The sequence below is a fragment of the Nyctibius grandis genome, chromosome 5 (assembly GCF_013368605.1).
Source record: "Nyctibius grandis isolate bNycGra1 chromosome 5, bNycGra1.pri, whole genome shotgun sequence".
NCBI classification, from domain to species: Eukaryota; Metazoa; Chordata; class Aves; order Nyctibiiformes; family Nyctibiidae; genus Nyctibius; species Nyctibius grandis.
This window is the reverse complement of record NC_090662.1, coordinates 72,199,205-72,218,666: the sequence shown is the minus strand read 5'-3', so window position 1 is coordinate 72,218,666 and position 19,462 is coordinate 72,199,205. Positions and strand designations below refer to the sequence as shown.

Genomic DNA, 19,462 nt, shown 5'->3' with positions numbered 1-19,462 from the left:
AAGCGAAATGTATTTCTAGCTTTGTAGGTTTGTCACAATACTGCACAGTGATTTAACATATCTATATTATTTTCAATCACCGTAATGAATCAAAAACAGCAATTTATATTTTAAAATGTTTATTTACCTAATACCTACTTTCAATGACATTTTGAAATGTAAATATTTTTTTAAATAAACATGTATGAATCTAGGGTACATTCCTGACTAGCAAAAAAGAATGAACATATTTAACAAGAAGTTTATGACTGTAAACTAGCACACTTTCAAAGTTATACTGACTAATGCAAATGGACTTTATCTCAAGTGAATAATCCAAAAGTATCAATATAAAATTAAAGTAGAAATTCAAAATTACGGTTTCTAGCTTGTAGAATTAAGTCACAACTAAAATTGGTCACTTCAACCATTTTCTTTCTGTCCAACAGGAAACTAGGAAGGCAAGTTTTTAACTGCATTTTTTTTAAAAAAAAAAGATAAGACCTTTCTCTTTGTATTCCAGAGAAACTTAACACCTCTACACCTGCCATTTTCTCCCTGTTCAGTCACCTCAAATTACTTACTTATCTGACATTAGCTGTTAATACAATCAAGTTTAACACAGAGCTATCATTCTCAATTTGTACTTAAAACTTTAAAATTGCTGCCTTTATTTCAGACCTGGAGATAAACTCGTGAGGGCTGTCTGAATTTCCTTCTGCTTCTGTATCCGTTAAATCTAATAACTAAAGATATTTTCTCTCCCTGAAAGAAAGCTACATGAGGGTAAAAAATTCCAAGAAATTCTCTCACACTCTCATAATATGGAATCTTTCTGACAGTGCTGCCCACAAATTTTCTGCATGCCTATTTCATAGCTCCTTCAGCTTTTCACTGTTTTAGCCATAACGACGCAAATATTTTTTGATGCATGACCGCCATCTTTTGGCCTTCTACTAACACTACAGTTTTCCAAGGCAGGGGATTGAAATGCTGTCTTCACACATTTCATGCTTGTTCTTCAAAAATGTCCAGAAGCAATAAATTTATGCTATACTTATTATCCATATGATGTTCAGATATACAGTTGTGTCTTACATAATATGAGAATTTATTAAGCATTTGTTATTAAAACACAGTTTTGAAAATATTTTTCCTTTATCTTGGAATATGCCTGATAAAACATGAAAGCCCATATTCCAGGTGTAAGCACAGGCTTACATGCAAGAGTTCCTGTACATGCTGACAGTAGTAGTGAAGCCTCAGCAAGTTGTATACTACTGGAATGCTCTTCCATTCTCTGCTCTTTTAGCTACAAGGTCATCTGAAAATAAATCCCCAGCTCAGCATTACTGCAACTTCTAATTTAGCTGGGCCTAGGAAAAATAATATTAGTGACTGCATGTTAGTGAAGCATGTCATACAAGTGTGTATTAATCCACAGGAATATGTGTGCACTTACATACACATATGTGTCTTTATGATCAATCCCCTGGCCTCGAGAATCAAACACATAATCAAAGATACAACATGCTCAGAATAAGCAGTATTGAATGGCTGTGGGATTGTATAACCCAAGCAAGAAGAAAAGAAATAACTCTATCTATCTCTTTCCCTATGAAAAGGCAGTAAATACAGAATTGCCCGTTTCACCTCTGTCTGCAGGATGGCAGCTCTTTGCTCTTTAGCTGTAAGAGACTCTTTCAGAACGTCAATATGCTGCTTGCTGTCAGAGAACTGATTTGTGAGGGTCTCCAGCTTTGTCTGCAAGGCCAGCAACTCAGTGTCTTTGCGTGACAGCTCCTGTTTCACTTGACCAATCTGAAAAAAAAAAAGGAAAAGATGGGCAAATGAAAAAATAATTTATACCTTCTTTACAAAAATAACTATAAATTCACAAAACTACCAACAAACAGTGTGATACTCTAAACTTATCCCACAGAATTGTGAAGCCTTCAGTTATCTTGAATGGAAGGCCAGCAAAAATTTGTGTCATGAGCAAAAGATACAAGGAAAAAGAGGGGGAGCAATAGCATCAATTTTTCAAGGGAGGTTCTTTTTAACAGAGTCAGTCTGTTCTTAGTCATCTTCAAAAGAACTGATCAAAATCAGTTTACTTAGCAGGGATAAGTTTTTAAGGAAGATGAAGCAGAACTGTAATGAGAAAGCACCCTTACCCTGTAACATCAGAAAAGATGAGATACCTACAGGTTTCCCTCAGAAGCATGATGTTTGCTTTGAAATGTCAAACCAGCGTGTTTCCGTCCATCTCTCCATCTATCAATCCAGCCTCAGACTTACAGAGTACATAAAGACACCTTTGCTTTTCCCACTATTTACAAAACCAGCATTTCAATCTTCTAAGAAATAGCTTTTAATTTATGGAAGCTTCTTAAAACAGACGCAAACGAAAACTGTAGAATTGAACTTTGTTGAGAGCAATTTCCTAGATTTAATTTATTGAATTAAATTAGTAGGGAAATGCCAATTTCTTTTAGCAAATGTAGATTGGATTATCATTTAAAAAGACAAGCAGTAAGAAATATTAAAAGTAAAGCACCGAAATGAGATGAAATCTCATTCTAAGTGCAGTCATCACCAGGACAATTTTGATGTATCTGAAGAAAGAAAAATTTTTTTAATTAAAGAGGACAGGGAAGTCTAAATATAGACTTATATCCAAGTTTATAACCAACTTTCTGGTTTGCCTCCAATACATCTCACAGAGTAAAATAGCAATATTTTACTTCTACACATTATATAGCAGAGGTGGACATATCTCTAAAAACTAAGCAGTTTTCACTTTTTTAACTTGGAACAATTTTGTTTGTGCATTAAAAAAAAAATCCCTCAATCCCAAAAGTATGTTATCCAATGCTTCAAAACAGAAACTAAAGGACATCACAAACCAAAAAAATTATCCAGGTCATCTTCTATTTTGGGGAATGTGTCAAGAACAAAATTTAATTGGTATAAGCTACAATTTACAATGTTTTAATTTTTATTTTCAATTAGCATAATTGCACATACTAGTAGAAATAACTGAGAGGAAAAGCTTGGGGAAATGTGGTTTCATCTTGACAACACTATTTCAATAATGGGCAATTAAAGAAAGAAAACTCTTTACCAAAGATTATTAAAACAGCATCAAAAGATGTCATCAAGGACTTCTGTGTTCCAGTGTGAAACAGCATATGTGAGGAAATAAGGAAGAAGGGGAGCGGCAGAAGGAGGACATGTATCTCAGAAAATCTCACACGAACTAATTTTTAAAAATGGAATAATGGGAAGGAGTATAAGAATAATTTAATTTATAGAACTGTTCAATAGTTTATTGTTCACTTAGTTCAAACATACTAGGTTTTTTTTTCATATTTTTACTAAAAGCAAATATGTCCACAAATTTTTTTCACCACCTATTTAAATTAGATATAAGCGTACTGGTGTTAGCAGCACTATTTCTGCTGTCAGCTACTGACCAATACAACCAGTTGCACAATACTGCTAGGTACACCAGAATGGCTGGGAAGATACAAACTGCTAGTTATGTTTTCTAGACTATCTAAACAAAAAAAGCCTCCTTAAACATTTCAGATGAAATAAACTTTTTCAAGTAGTAGGTAGCCTGAATTATAGTAAAACTTTCTCAAACCAGTTTGGTCTTTCTTTGAAAAGATAAATTCTTTTTGGGGTCATCTTAGAAGAGATGTTTACCCTAAATATTTGTATTTTGGTGAAATGCTCTCATCTAACACAACCACATTACATGACATTAAAATTCCCAAGTAGCGCCCTAAAATTGCTCTCTCTAGAAATGCTCATTTCAGAGCTGTAAGCCCACACTGCCAATGTGCTAAAGCTCTATAGGAAGAAAGCAGCGCATACCATTCCAAGTTGCAAGGGAAGTTAAGGCAGCATTAAGTGCTCACATCTCTCTTCTTAGTGAGACACTATGATCACTCAGCAAATGCATTAATTTCACGGTAAAGGAATAACCTAAATTCATGCTGCTAAAATTAAACAATCAGTTTTAAAAAGCGTTCAGCATCCAGCATTTGTTATTTTTCATGAAACAATGTTAAGAGGGTTCAGCACATGTTTTCAAATTATTTTTGTTCTACTAGGGAAAGCAAATCTCTTTGAAAGTCTGGCTTCAAAATGGGTGCTGAATACTTTTGAAAATCTGCTTCGATAGAGAAGAATAAGTTACTGCTAGAACAGCTCGTACCATTAAAAAAACAGTAACAAAACAAATATAGATGTTCAGTTGAAGAGTGATGTTATGGACACCAAAATCATGTGAACAAAAAGGCAGCTAACAGGCTGAGCAGGTTGTTAGTTCTACTGTTACATCAAGTCGTAAAGAAGGTAAGAGAAGAAAAGCTACCCCGAAGGCCAGAGAGCTAGCAAGCCCCAGTGAATGGCCACTGCACACAAAAAATAAATCTTACTGCAGAGACCTCGGCCTGGAGACCAGCCATTCTTTTTTTCAGGTCCTCCCCTTGAGTCTCTTTGGCACTTAGCTCTTCCTTCAGTTGCTCTACCTGTCACGACATTGTTATGCTTTTAAATATTTATAATTTGTCAGCTTCTAGTTAGCCTGTTTCAATCCAAGTAACTAAAAGTGACAAACAACTGAACAGAAGGATCAACACTGGTCACTCATTTTCTCTTCCATTCTTCGTTAAGTCTTCTCAACAGCTTAATGTCTCGGTAATTTCATATAGGCTGCCAAACAAAAATTTGATTATGAAACAAATATGTATAGTTATGGTTCCACTGGTATACATCAAGTATGGGGCACTGCACCCAACGGTTTTGAAACTGGAATTCATGAGGAAATTAGGACAGGAAAAAGGACATTTTTCAGTTTAAGAGAAATAAAGTTAATTGTCAAGATACAGCTACAGATGACTATACAATACAATACAATACTGAAAAAATAAACGTTGTGCAATTGCAAAACAAGGCAGGAGAGCAAGATATCAGGATTGGAGCTGGCTACGAGTCATGAGTGGTTATCAAAAAGGAGTAAATGTTCTGCAGGAAAATAAATTAAGAGTAGACAGAAGAGATCCAGAAATTGAGTAGCTGAAGAGATCTATAGGCCCACAGAGGGAGAGGAGAAGGGGAAACTGAAGAGTTGCTAATAAGGGGAGAAGGAAAGAAGAAAGAAAGAAGAAAGGATGGAAGGAAGAGATGCTAAAGCCATCTATTTCTAATTTGAAGGGGGTATCTTTCAGTTCCTAGAAGCAACGCAGTGGGATAAAGGGCTAAAGCATAGAAGAACAGATGTGGTTCTCTTGGGGTAAATCAGTGAGCTAGCATGAGGGAAGTAAAAGAAACACATACTTACTACATGTTTCTACTTTAGGGCAAGTAACATTTCTCCAAGAAACTTTCTCCAGCATTCTTTTTTCAACAAATAATTTCAAGCAGGACAAATGCAGGACGTTACAATTGTTCAGGACCTAGCAGAGTAATTTTCAACCTCTGTTCCAGGATTTGTACACTGCTTGCAGGGAGCACACAAAAGCTAAGAAAAGCAGGACGGCTCACAATATACTTAAATTTACTGTACAAGGTGGCCTGAATCTTCAATAGAAAACGTTAGGGCTCACTAAAAGACTGAGAAACACTTCTTTGGGAGAAACAGAGAATGAATTGACTTTTGACTATAGACAATTCAGTAGTCAGTGCCCATCACTGGACACTGTGGATCACCTGAGGATCAACATGTCTCACTGCTGTATTTGTCCTGTATTTCCAGCAGCATAAATTGATGCTGGCACCACCACTGTCGCAGAGTCTACTCTCATTCTGACTCCACTACAGGAAGGAGAGGGTAATGGAAAGCCATTATAGTGACAGTTCATGCTCTTTTCAACCTTTACATAATAAAAAGACCTACTAGTTATAGTACAACAGCTGCAAAAAGAAACGCTCTTTTTTTCAATAGACTACATTTGAAAAGACTCTAAAACAAACAAAACCTAAAACTATAATGGATTAGCAATGGTCTAAAGATAAACACAAACTCCTTCTGAAATAAAAGAAAGTTAGGTGTGACAGTACATGCAGAATTTGAGCCATTGACCTCACTCAACCACCATTATAATATTTTCAAATTTGAATTTAAAATTCTCTTACATATTTTTAAATTATTTTAGTGGTTTCATGGCAGAACACAAATAAATTCTGTTTCCCAGCACTTGAAGGGGAACCCAGATCCTAACTCCTTACTGAAGTATGGAAATTCCTCTCATCTGTTCACTAGGCTCAGTTTATCTTACTACTGTCATTTGTTTTCTCAATACCTTATTTTTCATGAATTTGGAATGGCTACGGTACACCTCCATTTGCTTCATTTCCTCTTCCCGTTCCTCTGTGCTCAGAGCTCCATTTGACTTCAACATCTGAATCTCCTCTTCCAAATCCCGGAGGCCACGCTCCATGGAAGAAATTTTTGAATCCTGAAAATGATTAGAAGAGACAGATAAAGATACACAGTTAGATGATTTCTTAACATATCATTGGAGTAAAAAAAAGGAAATAATTTGTTGGACATGTACCTGCCCTTGAAATTTACTCCTGAAGTTCTTACAGAAATCAGTCTGCACCTCTTTGCGTAGTGTCTGGCTGACTGCTCAAGTACTCATTTTTCAATTTTTTATACCTTTCAAGGAAAGCAAGAGTTTGGTACTGAAAGAAAACATGGCTAGGGGCAGGGACACAGTATATTGATGAATAAATAAAGGAACATGAAAGAAGGTTGCCTTGTAATGCGAAGCCAGCATAAAACAGAGAAATTTAATTCTAATTGAATGAACAGCAAGGTGTGACTGCAAGAATGGCAAAAAAATGGGTTTGTGCTACCAGTAATTTAAGTGGGATCACAAATGGGAACCCAGACCCTAGCTTTATGTGCACTTGCAGCCCAGAAAGCCAACCGTATCCTGAGCTACATCAAAAGCAGTGTGGCCAGCAGGTCGAGGGAGGTGATTCTGCCCCTCTACTCTGCTCTCGTGAGATCTCAGAGTACTGCATCCAGCTTTGGGGTCCCCAACATAAGAAGGACATGGAGCTGTTGGAACGAGTCCAGAGGAGGGCCACAAAGATGATCAGAGGGCTGGAGCACCTCTCCTATGAAGACAGGCTGAGAGAGTTGGGGCTGTTCAGCCTGGAGAAGAGAAAGCTCCAGGGAGACCTTCTAGCAGCCTTCCAGTACCTGAAGGGGGCCTACGGGAAAGCGGGAGAGGGACTTTTTACAAGGGCATGTAGTGATAGGACGAGGGGTAACAGTTTTAAACTGAAAGAGGGTAGATTTAGATTAGATATTAGGAAGAAATTCTTTACTGTGAGGGTGGTGAGACACGGGAACAGGTTGCCCAGAGAAGCTGTGGATGCCCCCTCCCTGGCAGTGTTTAAGGCCAGGTTGGATGGGGCTTTGAGCAACCTGGTCTGGTGGAAGGTGTCCCTGCCTGTGGCAGGGGGGTTGGAACTAGATGATCTTTAAGGTCCCTTCCAACCCAAACCATTCTATGATTCTATAAACAGAGAACATAAAAAGCATCATAAGCAAGGAAAAGATGCAACAATCTAGTTTTGCGTGGACAATCTAGTTTTGAGTGGATAAAGCAGTAGACGATCCTTCAAGTATTCTGGCTCATAATACAACATATCAAACATTCCCGTTGTTAAAAAAATATACATCTGGAAAAATAAAAAAGTCCATCTATCATTATCCTCATAGTTTCACAGGACGATCAGAGGTTTTCAATCTACTCGGTTTACTGTTTCTTTAGAAGTCTTACGTGTTAGGAACAGCAAGAACAGATTCATACAGCACACACTGCTTCATGCATACTCATGAACATGGATATGTATTTATAAATTGTAATCACCTAAAGTGATAAAATAAAATATAAAATAAAATAGCTTTTTTATTTAATTTCTCCAAAATATTTTCTCTTTCCTGAAATACAGGTAGGATTTGAACCTATCCTCCATTCTTTCATAGACTAACCCTTCATAATTTTCTTTGTCTGATATAATCAAAGCACAGCTGAAAAAAAGCATGAAAGACAAGTTTCCATTCATGAGATAAGATTTTTCTAAAGGACCATTATGAAGATCTAGTCAGAACTTCTGCTTAATTTTTGATGCTTAAGTTAAAATTGGTAAAGTGGACTTTTGCAATAAAAACTTAAAGAGGTAGTAAGGTGAAGTGATATGTTGTAATTTACAACAGTATTTCGTTTCAGCAGTCACATAATTTCCCAGAAATACCGGTGTATTCTCTTTGATACTAAAGACGGCTTATTGTTACCAGATGATCAATTAGTTTGCATTAATATGGACCACAAAGATGACTGATAAAAGAAAGATGGTAAATGAAAGGCTCCAGAGCAGAATGATGGAAAATGACTATAGAAAACATTAAGATGGAATGGAAGGAGTTGGAAGGAAAAAAAAGAAAAAAAATAAAAGAAAAAGGCACAGATAAAAGAAGGAGGGAGAAAGGAAGGACAGGAAAATGCAATAGAATAGTTTGCAAAGACAATTTCCAACTTTTTAACTGTATTTGTCCAAACCCTGTCTGATGTACTTTATGGACCATACCATATGAAATATGATTGCATAAAGCTGTGTAAACCACACACTCCACTTGTGGTTCCTGAGCTCTTGGCAAATTGCCATTGTTCCATTAGATACTTGAGTTAATGGTTTAAGAATTCAATCACAAATTCATCTAGAAAAGTTAGGTTTACGATGACATACAGACATCTTTCTAGCTATATGACCCATTCTTTAAGTGGGTTTTGAGTTTGCAAATTACTAACTTTGTTGACACACAGAATGCAAAGCAGTATTTCAAACGTTGATACTATAAAAAGAAAATAACCCACATCATCATAAAAACCTACTAATCCATCATTCTCATCCTTGTAACATAATGGACTCATCATTAACTGAAAGAAATCTGTATATGCTGTTGCAGGCAGACACAAGGCAGGTTTCTATTGTATTATGAAGCAGCTCTGTCTCTTCACTGATCAATAATAACAAATAAAATAGTATAAAATAAATATACTTATTTTAAATTATAAGACTGACAGAAGTAGATGGCATTTGGTAGTCACCTTTCACATGAAAACCCATTTTCCAGAGAACAAACTCTACTGCTGCCTATATGCAATCATTTACCTTCATCTCAATAACAGTTTGCAGAGCCTTTGTCTTGGCTGTGTCAGGAGCATTTTCAAATCGACGATGGATCTCCTGTACCAGCAGAAAAGAAAGCAAGAGTTAGCCTAATGGCATTTTGTCCCACTTACCAAATACAAACAAAATTACTAGAAACTTCTCTAACACATAGCGTAATTCAACGCTGCTTTCTGATGTTACCAGTTCATGCATTTTGCTTTATAATTTCTTAAACCAAAGAAAGGATAAGCAGAAGTTCATTCAACAGAACCACAGCCTCAGTTACAAAGGCACAACAGAAACTGCATCTTTGACTACCTACTTACCCAAAATAAACTGTTGAAATCACAGCTGAGTCTACTAAAATACCCTACCATCTGCCTGCTAAACTAATCTAAACTATTACTAGTTTCTCAGGAAAGATATACACATAATTTATTTGACTAGATGCTTACTGAAAACAATAATGCTGTGGCTTCTGTTTCAACAAGCTATAGGGTGCAGCTGTGTCAATAACTCTCTTTTTCCAACTTTTTTACCCCAGAGTAGCAATGTTTAATCATGCATGATGAAAGATCTTTCTCCACTGGGCCTTGAACATAGCTGAAAGTACATGACTGGATAGCACACTGTTCTAGAAGCTCAGAGGCCGCAGACAGAAGGATGCAAAAGTCCATGTGATATTTCTGTTGATGTGAATTCACAGAACTAGCATGCTTCAGACTGTTCACTAAGAAATAAAATGATAGAAAGCTGAAACAACTTGTTCTACCATATAAAGTAGTTAGGGGTTTCAAACCAACAGCAGGAACACAGGAGAAACAATATAGTATCTATTCCACTTTTTCATTACTTGTCTTAAAATAGCATTGTCCTTACACCACACACTAATGTTAAATGTAGGAATGTGAATGCTGTTAGAATGTTAATATTACCTGACATAAAAATACTCTGGTGCCCATAAAGTATGAACTGTGATATCAGTTAACCTAACAACAAATTGTATATGTGCACACACAGAGAGTTTAGCCACCCACTCCCCTCAAACATCTAAAGACAAATCCCAAAGCCATCCACAAACTCGTATTTTCAATAGACTTGGTGAACAGAAAACATTTTGTATGGTAGTCATACATGCAACTTGCTCCATATGATTAATTATTTGAATGAGAAAGGTAGAGTTGTATAGTGCTTTTCAAAAGATTGAAAACACCACTTAACTTGTAAGACTGTTAAGTGTTCTTACATAGCTGTGAAGCAAGCAAGATAGAAATGTGTAGTGATATGACAAGGGCCACAACAAGAATTTTGCATAAGTTTGGTACAAGGCCATTTGCATAAATTGACACCTGTGAATGGTAATCAAAGAAAATCCAGTAGAACATTTGTCTGTCTATAAACACTATACTTGTGTATTTCCTGAGAAGCTACCTTTATAAGTATGTTTGCAGTGTAGGGTGGTATTTTCTGAAAAAATTACCTACTGAAAAAATAAACTAAGAAGCCCCTCTAAATATATTTGTTTCTTCCATAGTCAACAGATAACTTGAGAGCCTCTGGTCATGTATCACTGACACCATATAGACCAGAGTGGAGTAATACCATTATTATTCTTCTACATATCTGTACCTGCATTCACATAATGCATTTACTCAAATCTAAACAATCTAGCCAGACTTTTTGTTTTGGCCCAAGATGTCCTCTATCTGCCTGTTATGCACATGCCCATAGAAAGGGTAGTGTACATTCCCCTCTGCTATTCTTCTCCACTGATGTCCGAAGCACAGCATAATCAGTAATTTCTCATCACCAGCCTTCCACACTGTTGGTCTCTAGCACTCTTCCACTTTTCCATCTGCCTACAGGGTTAAGAGCATGCTTCTTTTCATCTACACTTATACAGATATGGCTTCTACCTATTCAATGGGTTTTATATCAAGTGAGGCAGCCACTGTATCTTGCATATGCTGACTTTAAACCTAAGGAGGGGAACATACTACAGCGAGATGCTCTTTCCAGGGCGCTGATGACAGGGCCATCAATGAGACTGCAGGCATTCTCCCTGGGATCATCTCCTTAGCAGAGCTGTAAGCTTTTTCAAAGCAAACAGCAGTCAGACCAACTGACTGAACCTTTTTCTACTGTTTCCTGCGCCCATCCTCAGAAGAAGAAAAAAGAAGCTGTCAGCACACAGGATATCATCAGTACAAGCTGGACCAACATCGTCATGTCACTTTTATTACCTAGTCCATCCTCAGAACTTTTCTTGAGACACATCAATGAAACTACTTTTCTAGTCTGTCTCCACTACTTACTATTCACGTTGCCACCTCTTCAGAGGTAATACTTTAGAGATTCATTCGGTTATGCTGCTATACATAATATTAAAAAAAAAGCTCATCATGAGGTTCAATTTGCTTTAAAAATGTCGTTTCAACTAAGCGTAAGACAGTCTGCCACATACTCTGCCCATAAGAAACTTAGAGCTTATCTTACTACCCTCAGTCAAGGATCAGAGACAAAAATCATACTGCTACATATTGCCTTAATAACAATAAGCTATGAGGAGCTTCTAACACTCAAGACCAGCCTGAGCATTTAGAAATATGATAGGGAGCAGATCCAACACCCTCTACCTGCTTCTCAGTGCTCTTACCAGTACTCATCATGAAAAACATGACTCTCCTTCAGTGTCCTTGGTCTTCCTCCATATGGAACGATCTCAGCTGCCTTCCTTAAGGTGGCTGTGGTATATTTTTCCCTGTTTCCATCTCAGCCAGCTCTAACATGTTGATTCAAGAATCGCACCATAATTCCAAGACATTGTGGCTGTAAGTCCTTCTCATGAGCTCTGCTTAGAGTGAGTTTCTTGCCAATCTTGCCACTGGCACAATATTGTTACAGATACCTTTTCAATATCTTAGCCTGTACGACTCTGTAGCTAGACTCATACTGAAGCCTTCAGAAATTTTCAATGGATGCTTTTGTACAACTCAAGTGACAGGAATGGTTTCCTCCTGAAAAATCTCCATATCTGAAGTTTGCTGAGTGTACACTTGGGACTCCATTCATGCATTCACCAAACAGCATATTGCTGGAGAGGCATCCAGATACTTTACTGCTCTGGAAGAGCAGGTCTGTATCTATTTGGCTGAAGTGAACAGCACTGCTTAGAGCAATCCATTTACAAGTACACAAACATCTGAATAAGAAAGAAACATGACTTCTGACTATCCCTCTGGAGAGGCTCATACATGCCCCACATCCTCCAGTCCCTTCTCAGAATTCTCAGGTCTTTTCCTGCAACTCCCAGGCTGAGAGGAACCAAGAGGGTAAGACACACACCGTCCTTTTTGTAAATTCACGTGGGGCACATTAACTGAGGCGGTATTTGAGAACACTCGTTGTAGCACACATCCTATATTACTGTAATACCAAATTATTCTGTAATCTCTGCTTGGCTATGAGAGCACCTACTAAGAATATACATATAAACACCACAACTCCAAGAATGTCATTTAACTCCTTTGAGAGGAAACTTGTAAAAACAGTCCACAGTTGAAGACACCCCAGTCACATCTTGGCGGCCTACTCAAATTCACGTCCACTTAAAAAAGAGTTATATGGGATGGGAAGAAAAGAGGGTTTGAATCCCCCAAATTTCAGAATTAAAAATAAGGTGCTTTTCCTAACTTCAAAACTCATGTATGGGGAAAAGGGAATAATTCCAAAGATGATTCTTTAAGTTTAAAAAGGTGAAGAAAGATCCAAGAGTGAAAAGTATCTTATTCTGAATTGCATGAGCTTTCACTAAATGGAGAAAGTTGTTATCTCCAGCTGTCCCTGTCACATCAGTTATACAACCATTCAAGGACTGTTACTGTAGAATAAAATGAAACAGCTTGATAATAGAAAAGAAATCAAAACAAATTCTTGTGAACTTTTAGAAACTGAGAAAACAAAAGATAAGAAGGTCAAAAAATAATATGCCAAAAGTCTATTTTGAACAACGTATTATTTTTATTTTAGTAGTGCAATTACATACTAGATAATTTCCACTAGTGCAGAGACATGCTCTCCAACCTGAGAACATAAAAGCCAACTACTACTGTGGAAAACAGAATAGATGGAATACACAGTAAGAGAACAGCATGTCACTAAAGGGATGCTGACACAACAGTGTCTGCTTTTTACATTGCAGTGTTTTCCCAAATAGAAAATTCTTCTAAGCTTTTTCTTTAGGAATGCCTCTATCTCCACTGTCTGAAGTGATGCTTTGCACTTCGGCAAAGGAAACGTCCTACTTCTATCATCTTAAGTAATTCCACTGTGATTTGGATGACATAACCTACTGAAAAACACCACCTCCACCTCTTGACTGCATAGTAAGGACTTAATTTTTGGCAAACATGCCTACGATTCTAAAGAGCCTGAAACAGGGCTACAGGCAGACTGAACGTCCCTAGAACACAGATTGTAAGTGTGTCTGCTGAGGAAGGCTGTGCCATAGATATCCTTCTTAATTGTGAAATACAGGTTATGTACTTTCGGTGGCAGAATGGAGAAATACTAATATATTCATATCTCTGATGTCTTCAGATTCTATTGTGGATACACACCACACAGATGAATGAAGATTAATATTTTCATCTTCAAAACAAGACTTTGCACAATAATTAAAAGCATAGAGACACACAGAGATATCCAGATCAGAAAACTACAAAACTAATCCTTCATTCCTTGCAAGTTATCCATTCTGATGAAGTAATAAAGCATTACTCCTTTGTTCTATTTTCACACATAAAGAACATTAACATGTAACTGATATTGTTCCATAACAGATTAGTAAACTTCAGCGTCTTCTTATCTTTGAATGCAACTTAAATTATAACAAGAGGTGGCTCTTACATATATGTTTTATGTTTCTAATGTTTTTATATGTTCAATGATTCCTTTATTTTAAAAAAGATAACAAAAAGGGGGAAAAAAGATACTTGTTCCCAAGTTATGTGCAACATGCATACTTTTCACTGTTAATTATTACTACTATTAAAAATATGCACTATATTTCTCTTTCAGTTTAGCCAGTGGGAACTTCTAGCCACTAGATATATTCACAACATTGCCAAGAATATTGAAGAATGCTCTATTATCCTATTTCTGTTCCAAATTTTACATTCAATACTCCATTGTTACAAGCTAGTACAGTTTCTACAATTCTTTGACATAAACAAGAAAAGCTTTAGTTGGAGGGACACCTTATTACGTGTTTGGTACTAGTGCTACCACCACAGGTATACCATGTCCACTTCGTGTGTCTACAATTTAAAAACGGTATTGATATATTGAAGAGAGTTCAAAGAATGACTGCAGGAGCATAATTTGTCTTCAGAAAAAAAAAAGAAACAAAACAAACAATTATGGTGCAAATTGGTCACAACTTTTAAAAGTATTTTCACAGGCAACAAGAATTCAAAATGTGGTTGTTCTGTCCAAAAAACATTAAGATCCCAATAACTAGAAACCGAAGGCTAGAAATAATCAGAAGTTTTAAACATTGTGGCCACCTCAACCAGAGTTGGGGTTGGTACTTCAACCACTACCAATTTTAATTAAGAGTAGCTATCTTCCTTAAAAAAAACTACTTAAAAAAAAAGATATAAACTACAGGGGTGCATCATATTACATCTGCCAAGTAGGTCTGCAAGGTAGCACAGTACCCCTACGAGAAACATACTGCAATTTTCTGGCCTGCATAATTACATAGAACAGTTGATCAAATTCACTGAGAACACTGAATATGTAAAGAATAGCTGTGATACAGTGATTTTAATGCCCATAAAAGAAAGAAAAATTATGGGTTTTTTTTTCTTGACCACGAAAATGCCAAAATTAATTCAAAATTAGAGAATATGATTTAGAATTGAAGGAGTCCTCAGTACCGAGCAGTATCAGCATTATTTCTTAAAAAATATTACTAAATTATACACATGTTGCATAATAATGAAGGAAGGAATTTAATCAGAAACCCTTCTTCCTTCATCACATGGCCATATCATTCATTGTTATTCCCTGTTACTCCTTGCCTCTGATTTTGCATGGGATCTGGAAGAATGTGAAGGTTGTACTTCTAAGCAATGATGTTTTTACAGTGGAGTAGGCTTTATGCTTAAAAATACAGCAACTTATCTCTCAATAGCACCACAAGATAAGCACTTTCCAAGACACAAAAGGACATGCCTTCCATTTCCTGCAGAACCTACATAATCAGGCAGCACGTATCACACAGAGAATAAGAAAAATATGCCCTTTCATACGTGAATTTATTTTTTTTTAAAATGACAAAAAATATGATGATGTGCAATTAAAAACACAGCTGTAATTCTGACTTTTTTATCTTAACTGGCCTACTTTATATGCTCAAATACGATGTTCTGTGCAGGATCTTTGCATCATTCAGTGGACTGGATAGTTTCAGTTAACTAAAAAAAGACTTGCTTTTACTCTCCAACATGTAGTCCAGGCCTTACTAACTGAATGTTACGCCTTTTGTACTTAAAGTTTAGTTTCCCAGATGGCTTTTCTGTCAACCTTTCATGTCTAAATCTTTGAAAGATTTTGGCAACCTATTTCCAATTAATTACAATGTAATGAAGGGTGCCAGTTGCTTTGAAGCTCAGTTACTCCTGGCTACAGAAACTCATCCGTGTTTTGCAATTTTATGATTTCTATATCCAGCCAAAACCTCAGATGTTAGGACACTTAAGTTTGTTAACAAAGGCATCATCTAAAGTGAAAATGAAAACACAGCTTCCAGCTAATCTCGGTATTCCAATCAGCAAGAAACAAAAGCAAAATCCCTCAATATGTCAGGGTTAGAGTAAAAGCAAGATAAAGATAAGAGAGACCAGTTCAAACCATCCTGTTACTTTTAAGTACCAAGTCATTGTGTTGAAATCTGACAACAGAAGTGTGAATTCAAAAGCTGAAGAAAAGTCAATTAAAAATTAAAAATTTAATCATTTAGAACTTTATTTACATATGTCCTATTACTTCTTCATTTTTCTTTTCTTCCCTCTTATTTAAAGTGCAAAAGCATATTTTCTACTTAAATTAGCTTCCAACTTGTCAATGCTATTTTCAATTTTTTTTTCTTCTACTGCAAAATTCCACACTTGCTGAAATAAAATTCCACAAATTTCATCTCTACTGAAGAAAAGTGCAGGATGATATTAACGTCTCCAGGACAGTATACCTAAGCTGTAATTTGTAAACAAAGCAAATCATGTAATACATATTGACAAAGAAAATCTTTTAATATAACAAAACATCAAAAGATATTAATGTTTACATGTTTTAAACCTCTAATCCCCAGCCATATTTATGCATTTCTAAATTGTTTCTATAGTTTTAAAAATCCCATCTAAAGGGGATGGAGGTGCTAAAATGAACTAGTTAGAAATTTTTCCTTGTGTGAATAAAAAGAAAAAAAATCTCTTTGAAGATTAAGTAGCTCATTCATACAGAAAAAAAATGTTTGAAATAAGTTTAAAAAATTAAATGTCTATAATTTTAGCCCCCTATGCTAGAAAAAGCATACGAATAAACCCATTGCAATTTTATGGATTATTTCACTTTGATGAGATCATAACTATAATACAAGAAAACACCCTGACAGATGACTGCAGTTCTGCTTTTTTTCCATTAACTTAATTCCTAAACATTATTAAATGATTATATAAAAATCAGAAATTTGCTATACAAGAATCAGGAGGTGTTTATGATTTCTTTGTAGTCTGGAAAGACATGAAGCAAATATGTTACTTTTCACCCTAATTTTTCAACTTTCTAAGAACTATCAAGCTACCAACCTCTGAACCGAGGAAAGATGAAAATAATTTTATATATGTTTGAACATTTTAAACTGTCATTCTTTTATAAAATGACACATAAGACATTCCAAACTACAATGGTATTTTAAAAAGCAAAATGTATAAAGACTATATTACGCATGCCCTCAAGCTGCAATAGTCCATTTTCTCAAATTTTGATCTACAAAAGCTCTATATGTTTTAAAACTACTTCTAGACCAATCAAGTGATTCTAATAAAGACATAACTATTTAAATTATCCTGATTTAAATAACTTCTCCCTGCTATCCTCTTCTAAAAGGTCAAAAGAATGAAGCAGCAACAGAAAAAAGCAGAAACTTAATTTTTTTAACTCATCAGAAAGATGTCCCCTAGTATGATGGTAGCAAGAGTTCCAGTTACTGAATCTAGCTACTCCAGCAAACTGAACATTCTCTCTAAAAGTGTGTCTTATTTATGTTCCAAAATCTTGGAACAGGACAAAAGTGTTCTTTGAGATAACTCTAATTGCTCCCAATTAAAATTTCTTAAATCCTTCTCTAAGCCTGGAGTAGAAAAGGGTAAGAATTTTAACACACGCATGGAAAAAGAACTTCTTTGCAAAACTTGTCACAGTTAATTAAAATCTGGTCAGATAAGGCAAACAACCATTCTCTTTGCTGGGCCACTGTTCAGTAGAGCTCTGATGTACGCCTGCATAGCACATCCATCCTTTCTCACTAAGCTTGTTGGTGCTGCTTCTTCGGCGTCGCCGTATCGAGTTTGATAATCTAAAGCTAAGTCAAGTGTGTGTATGTTATAGCCTAAGTGTGCATGCTCGCTGCTCTGACAGACATCTACCCTAAGGGGAGACATAATAAAGAGCGCTCACAGAAATTTAGTGTTGCTTCCTAGAATAAAGTGAGCACTGTTCGATTCAAAATAGTTACAAACAGGGATCAGTTCTTGTAGTAAGGCCATACCAGATAACTAATACAGTTCACAAACAGGACTTTGTGTGGCTGCCATTTCAACAAACACTGACGATGAAAAGAAATAATAGCTTTTTCTGCCATAGCCTCTTTCCTTAAGTTCATTGTAAATGAGTGTCCTTATGAATGAGCCATTTCAGTGACTGCTTTACATAAAACCCACCCTTTATTTGTTAAGCACTATATCCCTAACTCCTTAATTCAGTTTTGCACTTGGTTGTATTAAAAAATCTATCTCGTTTGAATGGTCCCAATTATTTAAAAAACAAAACACCACCCTGTACTTTACTACCAAACACAGTTTTTGTGACACAAAGTGCAAAGCTACTGTGGTTCTTTCCTTGTTCCACACCCACTGTAACATGCAAACCTTGAACCTAGAAATGACTCCTGAAGAAACCTTCTAGATAAAGAGCCTTCTTTCTGTTTCCGAATAAAAGTCTGTAGTCAGCCATCTGTCCCAGACCTGGATTCACAGTTCAGGGAATAACTGTCTAATTTTTGTCTATCAAATCAAATGGCTGTTTCATTTTTTTATGATTAACTATGTTGCCATTTTATCAATCACACTGATATTTCAATGAACACCTCACCTTCAATATGTGCTTAGCCTCAAAGTTTGAGCCAAGCACTCCTTTTCCCCAGGAGAATGCTAGAGCTACAAGATCAGAGTTTAACTTAAAGGGAGACTTGCTTTTGACCTCTTGCTGAAGGCATTAACAACAGCCACATACAGCCTGTCACAAGTCACCTGCAAGACTTAGATATCCTTCATTATAAATATGGTAAAACTGTTATGAAGGAGAAGAACAGCACTGTGCATGACTTTTACTGCATCTTTTCAGGAAAAGCCAATGGTTAGGACCATGTATATTATCAGGACTCTGAATATATGTTATACGGGGCATCATGGGATTGATGGCTTCATAGGTGTATTGGGTAGATACCAATAAGCACATTGGCCAATGAAAAGAAGAGAACACATTTGGGAACTTCCCCTCATACATCCTCCTTAGTTCTTATGATTTAAAACATCAAAGAGTATCCCTACGTGAGCAGGAGAAATGCAGTGGTATGTCAGTATATCCTGAAGACTCCAATTAGTATATGCAAGATGTATTTCGCTTGCAGAGTATGTATGGCTAGTAGTAATCCAAAGACAAACAGGTCATCAGATTAACTACTGTTGTAAAGTCTGTGCTGATATCCCTTGTGAAGGAGTAGGAAAATGGGACAACACTGTCAAAGTTGTTTGGCAAATATCTGACAATAATACGCAATAAGCAGCTTCTTTTTGTTCCCCCTGGGTAGAACCAATAAGATAGTTTTGTTTTTATCCTTTCTTCTAGGCAGATGAGAAATCTGGCCTAAACTTTCTTCTCCAAGAACTCTCAAGAAGTTACCTCTTTATTGACTGTGACGCTAGAAGTGTAT

The 19,462-nt window shown here is 36.3% G+C and overlaps 1 protein-coding gene across 1 annotated transcript in view; it reads right to left on the bottom strand.

Annotated features, from left to right (window-relative positions):
• ERC1 (ELKS/RAB6-interacting/CAST family member 1) overlaps nucleotides 1-19,462 on the bottom strand; it is a 310,530-nt gene that overhangs the window by 217,331 nt on the left and 73,737 nt on the right. The window contains 4 exon segments of the mRNA XM_068401134.1: nucleotides 1,633-1,800; nucleotides 4,440-4,523; nucleotides 6,297-6,452; nucleotides 9,187-9,261. Of these exon segments, the coding sequence (XP_068257235.1) occupies nucleotides 1,633-1,800; nucleotides 4,440-4,523; nucleotides 6,297-6,452; nucleotides 9,187-9,261 (483 nt within the window).